Genomic DNA, 15528 nt, shown 5'->3' on the forward strand with positions numbered 1-15528 from the left:
TGGGGCAGCAGGGACCTGAATGAAGTCGGGATCCAGCGGTGTGAATTATCTGAGTTAATTGTAGTCCAGATAGAGGAACAGAAACTGCAAAGGTCCAGGGAAGGGAACACCCCTGGCATGTTCAAGAAAGGGCCAAGGGAGCAGGAAGGCTATAATTAGGTGAAAGGATGGTCAAAAATTATCTTGTTTTTCTCTTTTCTTTCTCTAATCATTTATACAATGTCATGCTCCTTTTCTAAGGATACTAATGGGAAGGAGAACACGACTGTCTTTAAGATTCAGTTTTTTATGTACTGAAAGTCTTCACAGCCATTCCTTTGAGATCATGGCCTACTATGATGTCCTGGGGCCTACACCTTCCACAGGTAAGGTTTATTTGTTTGGTTTCACAAGAAACCTTTAAAATGGCTATTGATTTAATATGTCTTTATGGGGGACTGACCACATCCAGATACAGTACTGAGCCAGACTTCTGGAAGAACTGAATTGCTTACTGGTTTTGGAAGTCACTTTTTTTATTTTCCTGCAGTGTCATCCTTACACCTTATTTTCCTTACACCAGTCATCCTTACGCTACCAGTTTTTAAGAAGTAGGATCAAGTATTAACTAGTTGTCCAGTATAACAGGAGCCTTCCAAGGTGGCGCTGGGGGTAAAGAACCCACCTGCCAGTTCAGGAGACATAAGACACCTGAGTTCGATTCCTGGGTTGGGAAGATCCCCTGGAGGAGGGCATGGCAACTTCTCCCTCATTATTGCCTGGAGAATCCCATGGACAAAGGAGCCTAGCAGGCTACAGTCCACAGGGTCGCAAAAAGTCAGACACAACTGAAATGACTTAAGCATGCATGCCAGTATAATAGAGTGGAAAAAGAACACAGAGCAAGTTTGGACTTGGCCTGCAAGGAGTTGCTTTTTATTTATTTATTTATTTTTTAAATTGAAGGATAATTGCTTTACAGAATTGTGTCAGTTTCTACCAAATATTGATATGAATTGGCCATGGGTATACATACGTTCCCTCTCTCTTGAACGTCCCTCCCTAAGATTTTGTGGTATCTAGAGTGAGATATCGGAGAAGGCAATGGCACCCCACTCCAGTACTCTTGCCTGGAAAATCCCATGGATGGAGGAGCCTAATAGGCTGCATGAAGTCCATGGGGTCACGAAAAGTCAGACATGACTGAACGACTTCAATTTCACTTTTCACTTTCATGCATTGGAGAAGGAAATGGCAACCCACTCCAGTGTTCTTGCCTGGAGAATCCCAGGGACGGGGGAGCCTGGTGGGCTGCCACCCATGGGGTCGCACGGAATCGGACACGGCTGGAGTGACTTCACAGCAGCAGCAGTAGCAGAGTAAGATATGAAGCATAACCACTAATCATAAAAAGGGGGGCTAGAGTATCTCCATTTTAGGAAAAAATATGAGAGCCCTTATTATGGATTGGATGTTTGTGTCCCCCAAAATTCATACTTTGAAGCCCTACTCCCAGATGTGATTGTATTAAGAGGTGAGGCCTTTGAGAGGTGTCAACAATTCGGTTTAGATGACATCATGGGGGTGAAGCCCCAGTGATGGGATTCATGCCTCTTGTTAGAAGAGACACCGGAACTTCCCCTCTCAACCTCATGAACAGGGAGTGAGAAGTCAGCCATCTCCACCTCCAAGGTAAGCCAGGAGGAAGGCTCTCACCAGGAACCAAATTTACCAGCACCATGATCATGGACTTCCCAGCCTCCAAAACTGTGAGAAAATAAATTGTTTCTTTTGTTTAAGCCACCCAGTCTGTGGTATCTTTGTTTTAGTAGCCCAATCAGAGTCTCAGATGACTAAGGGATTTATATAGATGTAAATGTAGCCTTTAGAAAACTTGGGGCTTGAGTGTAAGCGTCTGCTTGCCTGAAACATTTTGTATATTCTCTGCAGGGTGAAATGCAGAATGGAAAATGCCATAGCAATTTGTGAGCCTTGCTCTGGTTTAGCAGCAAGTATCAAATATGTTCATTGATCTATTCATTCATGTACTCCATTCAACCATCATTTCTGGAATACCTACCATGTACCATTAAATACTTAAAATGAATTCCTCAATATTTTTGCTCTTTGAGGGCTCACATTTGGCAGAGGAGAGGTTCATGAGCCACTAATCCTTAAATATTTCCTTCCTATCTCTGTGTCTTTGTACTATGTGTCTTCTGATAAATGTTTCTTGTCCCATCCTACACTCAGCCTTGAAAGTTTCTCCTTACCCTTCAAGACCTGGTGCACCTATGATGAACTTCCTTCCCTCATCAGTCCTTTCTGGACCTGCCTCTTCTGCATTCCCATGGGATCCCCCATGGTTTGCTGCTGGAACATGATCCCCTCATATTGCCATTATGCATGGCTTTGGTTTCCCATTGCATTTGGAGGTCTTTGAAGATGACGTTTGCATTTATGCCCTAAGTGAAAGTGAAAGTCGCTCAGTTGTGTCCGACTCTTTGCGACCCCGTGGACTATACAGTCCATGGAATTCTCCAGGCCAGAATACTGGAATGGGTAGCCTTTCCCTTCTCCAGGGGGTCTTCCCAATCCAGGGATTGAACTCAGGTCTCCCACTTTGCAGGTGGATTCTTTACCAGCTGAGCCACCAGGGAAGCCCAAGAATACTGGAGTGGGTAGCCTCTCCCTTCTCCAGGGGATCTTCCTGACCCAGGAAGAAATATGTATTGAAAAACGGAATGGATGATCATAACATTGATCCTACCTTCTCAGCCAGACTCCAGTGGAATATGTTGACTTTCTTAATCTGGTTCTTTACTTCTCAGCACTGTTGGACAATGTGCTGCTCATATTAAAATTCTATTGTGCTATAATTTGTCAGTACATATGTTCTGCATGCCTACCATGTTCTAGGAACTGTGTTAGGCCTGGGGGCACAAAAATGAATAAGAGATAGTTGACTTTATAGTCTGGAGGGCCTTACAGTCTGGAGATACACAAATAGGTCATTTTATTACAATATCATCTACATTGGGCAGAGGTAAGGAGGATTCTGAGATAAGAAGGGCTACTAGGAAGGAGGGTGTGAACTCAGCCCAACCTGAGTTTTTAGTAACCCTATGATACTCTTCCTGAACCTATGATATTTTTTAAATATTGTGATTTATCCCGCACCTATTACATGGCATATATAATTCTCATTGCCTCAAGATTAATCTGATAAATGAACCTGAACAAGAAACCTGAAAAGAAGCTATTTTCCCAGTTTGAATATTTAAAAACTGAGCCTTAGAAAATTTAAGAAACTTGCCCACATTTATGTAGTTAGTAAATGTAAGAACTGGGATGAAAATCCAGGTCTCTCTCATTGTGTAGGCCCTGTGTAGACTGACATGACATCAAAGTTATATAATAGATGGTACATACTGGACTTGAAGCCAAATCTCAACTCTATTTCGTATTATCTATGTGAACTTAGGTAAGTCATGAGAAACTCTGAAGCCTCACTTTTCATCTATAAACTGAGATAAGAAAGTTACCTCAAAAAAAAAAAAAAAAAAGAAAGTTACCTCAAGGATAGTGGTAAGAATTAAAATATGATATTTAACTTCAAATCACATAGCATGCAATTGTGTTTAGCTCAATGAATATTTATTAAGAAAAGACACTTCCTTCCCCTTAGGTCTTACCGTAGGCCCATGAAGTTCCCATGTTTGTGTAAAATGCTTTTTTTTTCCCTTGTGTGCAAACTTCAAAAGCACAATTGTTAGCCATCTCTTGGGTAGTCTCTTGGGTAGCAGTTTATATCAGTAGCTCTGAAGCTAGAATGTCTCCCAGTGGAGCATAAGTATATTTTTATTCAGGCTTCTAACTCCCCTGAGTTCTTGAGCACAGTTGTGTGAAATAAATTTTTAAAAGACTGAAATTATTATGTAACCCTGCTTCTCTCCACTGATGATGGGGAATGGGTTTGACAGGAGATGAGCAATTCAAAGTCCTAGGATTCCAGGGAATTTTAATGGGCAGTTAAATGTTGCCAGTAATTGTCAGAGCAAGACTCAGATGATCACGTCAAATCCTCACAGGCATCTTAATATCATTCCCTGCACATCTCACATCTATGCTAGACAATTAATAGTTTGCCCCTTCTACCACAATGAAGCCCAAAGCCATGAGGTTTGGTAAGGATGTGGTTGACAGTATTTTTGCTCCAGATATGACTCTCAGATCAGCAGTAGCAGCATTATTTAAGAACTTGTTAGACATACAGAATCTTGGGCACCACCCTAGACCTACTAAATTGGAAACTGCATTGCAAAAGATCTCCAGGTGACTCTTGTACTCATTAAAGTCTGAGAAGTATGGAATTAGCCACTGATTAGAAAGCATTTGGGCTCAGATCTAACCTGTGACATAGGATAGTAAGATGGCAATAGACAGCTTGATTTCCTAGCTGTGTGACTTTGGGAAACTTAATTTCTCCAACCCTATTTCCTCATTTGTAAATGGAAGCTAATAATAGTTTCCATATCAAGGGTTGTTAAAGAGTAAATATGTCAATAAACGTCAAGTGCTTAGAATATTTTACTTGACTAATGGCAAGGGATCCAAGTATGACTCTTTTACAAATGATGATTGTGATAAAATAAACTCATCTAAGTCACAACAGGGTAGAAACAGACAGTTACAAGGCTCAAAAAGAATTTAAGTTAGAGACCACCAGCTTAGGTTCCTGTCAGTGAAGAATCTTGAAGTAGGAGAAATGTTGATACAGAGGTGGTTTTGAGTATTTAATCTCTGGGTCAGCCAAGACATCTTATCAGATAATAGGAAAAGGTCATCAAATATCTGATATACCTATTGTATACCAAAATTTAAGTAAAATATCGCTTCTTCTTTTATCATCATAAACCTGAGTTTTTGTCTAAGTCTATTTGCTAAAAAAAGTTAGACCGTCAGTAAAATTGAAAGGGTATTTTAATAGTTGTAATGACTGTTGCCTTGTAAGTTTAGGACTAGAATGTATTTGCTTGGGCTCCAAAATCACTGCAGATGGTGATTGCAGCCATGAAATTAAAAGATGCTTACTCTTTGGAAGGAAAGTTATGACCAACCTAGACAGCATATTAAAAAGCAGAGACATTACTTTGCCAACAAAGGTCCGTCTAGTCAAGGCTATGGTTTTTCCAGTAGTCATGTATGGATGTGAGAGTTGGACTATAAAGAAAGCTGAGCGCAGAAGAATTGATGCTTTTGAACTGTGGTGTTGGAGAAGACTCTTGGGAGTCCCTTGGACAGCAAGGAGATCCAACCAATCCATCCTAAAGGAGATCAGTCCTGGGTGTTCATTGGAAGGACTGATGCTGAAGCTGAAACTCCAGTACTTTGCCACCTGATGAGAAGAGTTGACTCATTGGAAAAGACCCTGATGCTGGGAGGGATTGGGGGTAGGAGGAGAAGGGGACAGCAGAGGATGAGATGGTTGGATGGCATCATTGACTCGATGGACAAGGGTTTGGTTGGACTCCAGGAGTTGGTGATGGACAGCGAGGCCTGGTGTGCTGCTGTTCATGGGGTCGCAAGGAGTTGGACACGACTGAGTGAATGAACTGAGCTGAACTGAACAGCATTTATGAGAATGTTTGCCATAAACGGCTTCATTTGTTCATCTATATTTATTATAGGAATTTGATTTTACTCTCAATCCTGTTGATAATCAACCTACTATTCTGTCTCTGATTTGGCCCTAAACAACTGGATCAGTATAAAAGGACTGTACAGATACTCTTAAAATTAGAAATCCAGATAAAGGCATAAAGTTTTTTTTTTTTAACGGTATTTTACAAGTAAAATAGTTACTTACCAATTAACTTAACACTGTGTATTGCAGAATCTAAATGTGCCGTGATTAACAAGTGTGTCATTGTGTGACAATTTAATTGGGCAGGACAGGTACATATAAAGGTACAAAATAGATTCATATTAGAACTGCTAATTGTGTCTAATTGGGAAAATTTAAGTAGATTATGATAAAAGATACTAGACATTTATATATCATACAGTTAGAATAAGCACAACCTGACTTAATGATGTTTTATGAGATTTTGTGATGTTTTATGAGTAGTAATACGATATAGATGTTTATTTGGTCATGCTTGCTATTTAATCTGGTCTTCCTCCCTCATTAATGTAGTGCTAACTGCCATAGATTGTTTTCAATTTGACCAAAATGCATCTTTTAAAGTCATCTCTATTTTTGTAAATATAATCAATTCCTTCTAGTGTCCAGGTAGTAGACTCTCATCTGAAAATATATATACAGATAATAACCACCTAGATAATTAAACAGAAGAGACTGTATAGGTTCTTGTGCACAGAGCATAATGGTATTTAGTTTATATGCTGGATGACATTTGCAAACGGTAATGAAATTTGCTTCTGAGAAATAAACTTCCTCTGCTGACAGAAAATTTTTCTCCTCAGATGAGAAAGATTTTCCTGCACTAGCATTTGCTCCATTTGAACTGCTCCAGCACCATAATGTCAGAGTTTTCTCTTTGAATCACTTGGGTAATCTGTAATAACTCTCCTAAATACAGAAATGGTTTTGTTTTAAATGCTGAAGTTCTAACTAATCAGAGAAACATAGCTCGTCGGTACCACGGGAAACCAGGAGAGGAAAGGAGGGGGAGAGTCTCACAGTTGTCTTTGTCCCTGGTGTTAACAGATTTAAAACATCACCTTTACCGCAAGCTATACCTCTGCAAGGACAGTGACGAGGCCCAGCTGTGTGCCTTGGCCCTTTTACCATACCAAGTGGATTTCGTCAAGGCCTCTGTCGTAAGGCTGAAGGAGCTCATTCGTTTAATGATACATTGGCTCCAGACATCATTTGCCAGCCCCACTGAAGAGAACAAGTATGTAACCAGCACATGGGTACCCTCGAGCCTTTCGATTTTCATGTTTCTTTTCTCTGCTCTTTCAGGTCCTACCTCTTTCTTCGGGAGGCAGAGCCAATACGTGTAGAGAGGGAAAGAGAGAGAGAAAGGAGAGAGAGAATGAGGGCTGTTATAAAATATGGAACATGATCTGAATGAGTCCTTCAATGTTCACGCGTGGTGTGCCTCCCACTGTAGCCAATTCTAACAGCAGAGTTGTCCTCTGCGGAGATGGGCAGCCTCAAAAGTTGATGATGTGTCTGTTTTAGTTATTTTTCCCTCACTTTGGTAGCAACAGACTCTAATGTATAGTAAAGGGCTGTGAGGGAGACTCAGATACTGGTTTTAAGTACTTCAAGATAAACTTTTGAAAAACAGAGAACTAGAATATAGTTGTATGAATTCTCCATTTGGCAGTAATAGCAGAGACGGGGTTTATTATAACATATTTATATATGGCCATTTTCTACATGGAATAAATCTTCTTCATCTTTATATGAAGTTGTTAACAATCTTGATTTGTTCATCTGAATCACACACTCTGGTTACTCTTTTTATGTTTCTCTGTTTAATATTGATGATAACATTAGGCAGTTTGTTAAAACATACATTACTCCTCTGTAGTTACCGCCTATCTCTATGTATCTCTAACCATCCTATATATTTTTTTCTCTTTTGGTTGAGTAAAAATTTACTAGTGAAAACAGAAAAAACTAGTGAAAACAGAAAAAAGAAATAAACCTTCTTTACCTTGAGGAGATTCTTGGTCAGATGACAAGCCTGGTTTTGAAATCTAACAATTTTTTTTTTTTTTTGTAATGGAAAGCATTTATAGGTCTGCAAGAAGAAACTTATCTATTAATGTAGCAGAAAAATCATTCTACGACTTAAAAAGGTGGTATTGTGGGGAATTTGGACCACATATGTTCCAATACGATAATTGGTTTTCTATTTTGGGAAAGTAATCTGGCAATGTGTATTAAGTATTTATTATGTGTTAAGGATTTTAAAATATTTGAACCATTTGTCAACTTAATTCCCCTCTGAGTTTTAAAAAAAAGGTAAAAATCAGAAGTAAAAAAATATTTCTTATTATTTGATTTTAAAAGAAGAATTGAGGCCATTTGTATTAAAATGTCATTAAAAAAGAGTATGCAAAATAAAGATTTTTAAAAGAGAGATCAGAAATACTTAGATGAACTACGCTTACAGAAAATAAATCACATTAAAAAAGTAATTTGTATAAGCATACTCAGAATAGTGCTACTAAAGATAATGAAAATTGGGAAGGAAAATTTCCCTGAGATGCAAGTAAATTTGTCCTATAATTTTGATGAACTACTACTCAAGAAAAGTTTGGGAAACATGGAAACATTTACATGAAACAATTTCAAATGACTAAAACAGGATACAAAATAATATGAACACATATCAGAGCTATATAAATATATTTGTAAAATGGTATAAAAATGTGAAGTAAAATAGTTCAATGCTTATTAAGTCTTCCCCCACCCCCACTACATTTTCTTTCATAAAATGTGAAAAGCATCTCCTGCTTGAGTAACTTTCAACCATGATTTACTTTGGGCATTTGGGAGCATCAGTAGAAATGGATTTTAAATCTTGTGTTCATTGTTGTCAACCCCTGAGGAAAAATCACAGGAGCTGAGCTACTGATCATCTGAAATCACTGAAATGATTCACTATGCATTACCAGGACAAGAGGTTTTGTCTACTTTTAGTTTTTTCTATTTCCTTAATTGAGGTAAAAACAAGTGTATAATGCAATAGTAGGAAAATGCTACTCTGTTTCCCCTAAATTCTATTAGAGGGAAAAAATTGCATAAATTTGCAATATATCATCAAAAAATATTTCTATGGCTAATGAATGCCAAGGCAGTAAAAACACATATTTGGATATCAACCACCGTGAAATCCTAAAATTCTCATGTTGGGTTTTTTCCTCCTTTCCTCCCAAGTTTGTTTATCAACTTTCATTTTTTTCCCTGATACAATTTAAAAGACTTAATGCAAAAAAAGCAAACAAGTTTCTTTCTTCATCCTCAATCCCCAACTCCCAACAATGTTTTTAGAGCATATTCTCCAAGTTTGTTTTTGTGTATGCTTAATTTTTTAAAATGTATTTGTTTATTGTTTTAAATTTTTCTTCAGTTAATCTATATTGTATCTTTAGATCTGTACATTGTGAGCTACCTTGCTTCTTGTACAGGACAACACTGTTTAAAATAGAATGTGAGGTTCAAACATGAACCTCATATGCGATATGATATATTCCAGTAGCCACATTAAAAACGTAAAAAGTAATAGGCAAAATTAATTTTAATATTTACCCAGTATATCCAAAATGTTATCTTTACAATATGAAAACAATGAAAAAATTACTCTTATATTTTACTTTCTTTATATTTCTTGAAAATATAGTATATACTTAAACTAGCCACATGTCAAATGCTCATATCCACATATGGCTGGAGGCTGCCATTTTGGACAGTGCAGTAGGACATGTACCATGAAATCATCTAATTAGTCCTCTACTGATGAACATTCCAATATTTACTATTTCAAACAATAAAATAAAAAACATACTTTTGCTTATATCTGTCTTTGAGTACTTGTAGATGTTTCTACAGAGTGAATTCATAGAAGTAAAAAATGCTAGATCAAAAGGATGGAACAAGTCAAATTTTAATAATTGACTCCAAAAGATACCTTATTAATTTAGAGTCTCACCAATAGAGTGTTCATCTCCTCACAAACTCACCAATGTTGGATATTATAATTCCTGTTTTTTGCCAATCTGATTGGTGGAAATATTGTTATTATTTGGTAAGTAGTGGGATTGAGAATGAAATTTCTTCTTCTGTTAATTGCCTTTAGGATTTTTCTCATAACTAAATAAACTTGTCTTCACTTTCTGGATTCATTCTGTCTAGATTTCGGAGACTTCCCTCCTCTTACTCATTGGAGCTCCTCACCATATATATCTGGGAACAGGCGGAGAAGCCCCTGTCTTTCAGCCTGTTGCAGGGAATGAGGGCAGTCTTCAAACTTCTGATTCAATATGCAGATATCGACGTGGTTTGGCACAGACACTACCATCGCAAGTTCCCCATTTTTGTAAAAGTTAACCAGAAGCGTACAAGGTAACTATTTATCTTCCCTACCCCCTTAGGATATAGGAAATGGGTTTGCCATCAAGGAAGGCAGTCTGGAGCAAAGAGTAGCTTTAATGGAATTCAGTGTAAATGAGACGGCCCTGACTTCTACAAAGTCATTTCCTTTAATTGCTTCTCACAGAACTTTAATTCTAAAGTGCGAATTAAGAGGAGTTTGAGCAAAACGAATAGAATGTGGTTATATAGACAACAAGTGAAGTGGAAAAGGAAGACGCAATCCAGGGAGGACAGACTTCCTCAGGTGGGAAGGGAAAATAAGTAGGAGTCAGGGTTTGGTGGGGTAGAAGCAAGAGGCTGTTTTCCAATAGGCGTGGTTGGTCCTCCCATGGTTCCCAGAGATTTCTTTTCTTAACATAATTCCATCTTTAACTCCGACATTACCCTCTTCTACCAATATGGCGTCTCTGGTGGTTCAGACGGTAAAGAGTCCTCCTGCAATGCAGGAGACCTGGGTTTAATCCCTGAGTTGGGAAGATCCCCTGGAGGAGGGCATGGCAACCCACTCTAGGATTCTTGCCTGGAGAATCCCATGGACAGAGGAGCCTGGAGGGCTGCAGTCCATGGGGTCGCAAAGAGTCAGACACGATTATAAGCACACAGCACAACCGTCTGGCAAATGGAAACCGGTTTAGAAATGGAGAGTGGGAGGTTTGTTTTGCTTTGTTTTAGGCCATTCATTTTAGACCCTGTAAATCCTACTGTCAACGTGTGTGACACCTGCAATGCCTGGGATGAAGTTGCCCATGTGGCGAAACTCAGTTTACGGAAGCCTCTCTTCAGCGGAGTGAGAGCTGAGCCCCCCTGGCTTTTCACAGATGCCTGGTGAACTGGGTGAGGAGCTGCTTACTGTCCTTGCGTTTCTATGGAGAAATAAAAAGGGTTCAAAACATATTGCCGAGAAGAACACTCTGGATGAAAGGCAATGTGAAAAAAATTGTCTAAATTTAATTCACCACTTTAGTGAACCCAATCTTTAATAAACATCGCTTAAGATAAAAGGATCTGTCTCAGCCTTTAAGAGAATTGAATTCCCCTCCCCCATTTTTTGGATTCACTTGCTTTGGCGGCCTTGTGACCAAACACATTAAAAAAAAAAAAAAAAAAACCCCAAGTGTTGACAGTAAACAAATAAATAAAATCCCCAGATCCATTGAGAGAGGATTAACTGAAAGGGTAAAACAGCTCCCATTTTTTAGTTTTAGTTCATTGAAGTTTCAGGTTGACTTTTTTTTTTTTTTTTTAATATTTTGTTTTTATTTATTTGGCTCTATCAGTCTTGGTGGCATGAGGGTTCTTTCTTGGAGCCTGCAGGCTCTATAGTTGTGGCATGTGGGCTTAGTTGTCCTGCAGCATGTGGGATCTTAGTTCCCTGACCAGGGATCCAACCCTAGTCCCCTGTATTGGAAGGCAGATTTTTAACCCCTGGACCACCAGGGAAGTCACTCCTGTTAACTTTTCAGTTCTGACAACCAGGTACTTCCCTGGGTCACCTGCATTTTCAGATTTTCACTATGAAAACCTGCTCACACTAAGTACTGCGTATTTACTTCCAGATATCATCTAGCTAATTGCTACATGGAAATATGGAAATATCTGAGAGATACACAAGAGATTGCCTCAGAATAAATTGTTTCCAAAAGCATTTTATGGCTACCTGCGTCATAACTCCCGGGTCAGAATGGAGCCGTAGTTAAGGTTTGAACGTTGCTCAACCATGAGTTGGGTAAGCAAACTCTCTAGGCTATTGCACTGTCCAGTTTTGCCACAACTGTTTTTCATTGTTGGGATCCACTGTTTTCTTTTTTATTAAAAGCATTAGCAGCCACTGATAATGAAAGCCAGGGCCCACTAGAAATAGACCAGAGGAAGTTTCCTGACTCCCCAGCATAGCAGCAATTCATCAGCACTGAAGATAAATGAAGTGTGACTGCAGGGTGGTGCCAGTGATTGGGCTTCTCCACACAGCAGAGCTCTTTACATACAAATGAGCACCATTCCCTCAGGCCAGTCCTCAGAGAACCTGTATGCTTATTGCAGTGATGTGATTGGTCTGGAAACACTTTTAGATTTCCCCTGCAGGGGGAAAATGTTCTTTTGAACATCCTTAATGGTGACAAAAGTTGTCCTTTGAGGGTGAATTTGATTTTTGGAAATGGTACAATGTATTCAGAGTGAACATCTGGTCTACCCAGAATCCTGTTCCCCAGCTAGTAGTTGGAGAGATGGCATTTCTTCTATTGTTCACTCTGTCTCTGAAGTCTCTTGAGAAGAAACAGTTTCAAAAGTGTCTTAGGAAATGGCCACATTTTCCCTGTGTTCCTATCTGAACCCATATTTACCTGAGGTGGCTATGGCTCCCCAACCTGGTCCAAGTCATGGAGGTGGGACTGCTTCATCCCTAGTTCCAGGTGGGCAGACCTGAGGCTTGGGTGACTGAGTCAACTGAAACACCACTATGGCTCTCAGTTCTGGATTCACCACTGCTGGGAAGAGAATTTCTCACTCTGCTACGATGTAAGAATGAAACTGCTGGCCACCATCTTACTGCTCCGAGGGGAGAGAGCCTTGCTAAAAATGGAGCCAACACAAAAGAAAGGATATTTGAGAAATGAGTAGTGACACCAATGAATGTGTACACATGTACATATCTGTGTAATGAGAGAGATGAAGTGTTGGTTTATGCTCCTGGATCCAGATGTACTTGGAGCAAACACTGTCCTGGGACTCGTTTGTGTCAATAAATTCCCCTTTTTGAGCCAGTGAACTCCCCTTTTGGCTAGTAGACTTGATTTGGGTTTCTGCCTTGCTGCATGCATGCATGCTAAGTCGCTTCAGTTGTGTCCAACTCTTTGTGACCCCATGGACTGTAGCCTGCCAGGTTCCTCTGTCCGTGGGATTCACGAGGCAAGAATATGGGAGTGGGTTGTCATGACTTCCTCCAGGGGATCTTCCCCACTCAGGGATTGAACCTGTGTCTCCTGCTTTGCCTGTGGATTCTTTACAGCTGAGACACTTGGTAATCCTGACTAATTAGTGAGTGATTACTAAGTAATGCCATAGAACAGAACCAGGTCTGATGAAGGAATTAGCTCATCAAGCAAGGAGTAAGGAAGGCACCAGGGACGTTCAATGAATGTTCCTCAAGTAGAAATTTGGACTCAACTATTAGAACTAATACTTTCCTAATACCTGCTAAGTATTAGGACTAATAGTTGAAATACTGAAATAAGCTAGTCAGTTCAGGATGGCAAGGTGCTTTCTGCTGACAAAAGAGACTGATTTTCTTCCTTCACTCACATGAACTCAGAGGGCTATTCCCACAGAGGCGTTCGTGACAGAAATGTCTTTGGCAAAGACAGCACTCTTGAGCATTGTCAAATTACGTTATTAGTTTCCCAAGGTGATTAATTTTTAAAGATGCAACATTTATTTGAGATTATGAATTCTATCTGTAAACATAGGATTCTATTTCCCTCTGTGGTCATACCTCCTGTGGAACATGAAAACAGAGGAATTTCTGTGGAGGGGAGGAAAAACACAAAGGTTAGCACATAATGCATAAATTTGTTGCAGATTTGGGAAGGACTCCTGACTGATGTGAGAGCTTACACTGGAGTGGAGGGGGCAATGAGTGGGCAGAAATCGAACTCTCCTGCCAGTCTTAAGTCTAGTTACCTCAGCAGCATTTCTGTTGCTTCTATTTCTATTGTTTTACCTCATGTCAGTTTTCTTGGTCTCTTCTCCAGAGGAAACGTCCAGGTAAATCTAGAGTCATTTTGCTCTGAAATTAGTAAGGTGAGATTTCTTTGGCTGCAAAGTGTGTGATCCAGTCAGATAAAGAGTAAGTAAATTTACCGCAGCGGGTGTGGGCCAGCCGCTCTTCCTGTTTCCTCATGGGCCTCCTAGTCTCACCTTCAACTTGTGTTTCTGCCTCTTTTTGCATCTGCTGTCTACACCGACCACCTTCTTCTCTTCCTACTGACCAGCTTCCTCTGTTGATGCATCATTCCTTCTTCCTCATCTCTTCAACCTGCACAGCACTCGTCAACCTGACTCTTCCAATTCCAGCTCCCATCTTGAACTGCCAAATTCCTTCCATGTTTCTTGGTTCACATTCCTGAGCAGGATGGACTGTCAGGCTAGTTTGCAGTTTTGAGCCAGATTGCCCAGAATCACTGGCTAGCTATGGGCATCTGAGATCAGGATGGGGCAATGGGGTGGGGGCGTCCAATTTGGACACCAAGGAGGTAGGAAACTGTAGGGGTGGGAGAGTGCAGCTCCACATCTGATGCTTGTGTCTTTCTCTGCAGGACCTGCAGAGAGGCTTCAGTTCAGTTCAGTTCAGTTGCTCAATCATGTCCGACTCTTTGCGACCCCATGAATCTCAGCATGCCAGGCCTCCCTGTCCTGGAGTCCACCCAAACCCATGTCCATCGAGTTACTGATGCCATCCAAACATCTCATCCTCTGCTGTCCCCTTCGCCTCCTACCCCCAATCCCTCCCAGCATCAGGGTCTTTTCCAATGAGTCAAATCTTCACATAAGGTGGCCAAAGTATTGGAGTTTCAGCTTCAGCATCAGTCCCTCCAATGAACACCCAGGAATGATCTCCTTTAGGATGGACTGGTTGGATCTTTCTGCAGTGCAAGGGACTCTCAAGAGTCTTCTCCAACACCACAGTTCAAAAGCATCAATTCTTCGTAGCTGCCATTTTTAGGTCATCCAATGTTCCTATTTCTAGTGGTGCCAGTTGTTAGAAATTTTCAAAGTGTTTGTAGGATAGGCAGGAAGAAAAGCACTTCTTCAGTAAGTTAGCAAATAGAAGAAGCTGTGATCCGAAGAAGAAACAAGTGATGGCAAGGGGTGGGGTATTGTCAAGCTAATCTTGGGCTGGGGGTGGGGAGCAAAGAGAAAACAAAGGGACTCTCTGGAGACCCAGTTTGAGACGAAGAAATATGCCCTAGGGAGGTCTTCAGTAATATGCTTGAGACCCACAGCTGTCTCCCTTATTCTACTCTCCCCTGCCTACAACCTAGAGCCATATTATGTCCCATAGATCCATTTATAAGTTACCCTGTTGTTTATATGGGGTTTCCCAGGTGGCACAGTTGGTAAAGAATCTGCCTGCCAATGCAGGAGATGCAAGAGACACAGGTTTGATCCCCGGCTCAGGAAGATCCCCCAGTGTTCTTGCCTGGGAAATCCCATGGACAGAGAAGTCTGGTGGGCTACAGTCCATGGGGTCGCCAAGAGTTGGACACGACTGAGCATGCATGCATACTGCATATATATATTTGTTTACATAGGCTCGTCTGGGAAACTTGCCATCATTTATGACCTTGCTTCTGTGGAAAAATGCATCGTTAGGATTGAATAACTGAATTACAAATGGACTTGTGAAACATGCT

General features: G+C 40.3%; 1 protein-coding gene across 2 annotated transcripts; it reads left to right on the forward strand.

The window, feature by feature from the left end:
* Window positions 1–243: 243 nt before the first annotated feature.
* Window positions 244–11086, forward strand: LOC122701052 (2'-5'-oligoadenylate synthase 1-like). Of its 2 annotated transcripts, XM_043914066.1 has the most exons (5): window positions 244–365; window positions 6713–6902; window positions 7750–7818; window positions 9878–10087; window positions 10790–11086. In XM_043914066.1, exons 1-5 carry the CDS (start codon window positions 248–250, stop codon window positions 10944–10946), a joined length of 744 nt encoding a protein of 247 aa, XP_043770001.1. In that variant the 5' UTR covers window positions 244–247; the 3' UTR covers window positions 10947–11086. The 2 variants fall into 2 exon arrangements, with proteins under 2 accessions (XP_043770001.1, XP_043770002.1); XM_043914067.1 differs by lacking the exon at window positions 7750–7818.
* Window positions 11087–15528: the final 4442 nt, after the last annotated feature.

The sequence above is a fragment of the Cervus elaphus genome, chromosome 9 (genome assembly GCF_910594005.1).
Source record: "Cervus elaphus chromosome 9, mCerEla1.1, whole genome shotgun sequence".
Lineage (NCBI taxonomy): Eukaryota > Metazoa > Chordata > Mammalia > Artiodactyla > Cervidae > Cervus > Cervus elaphus.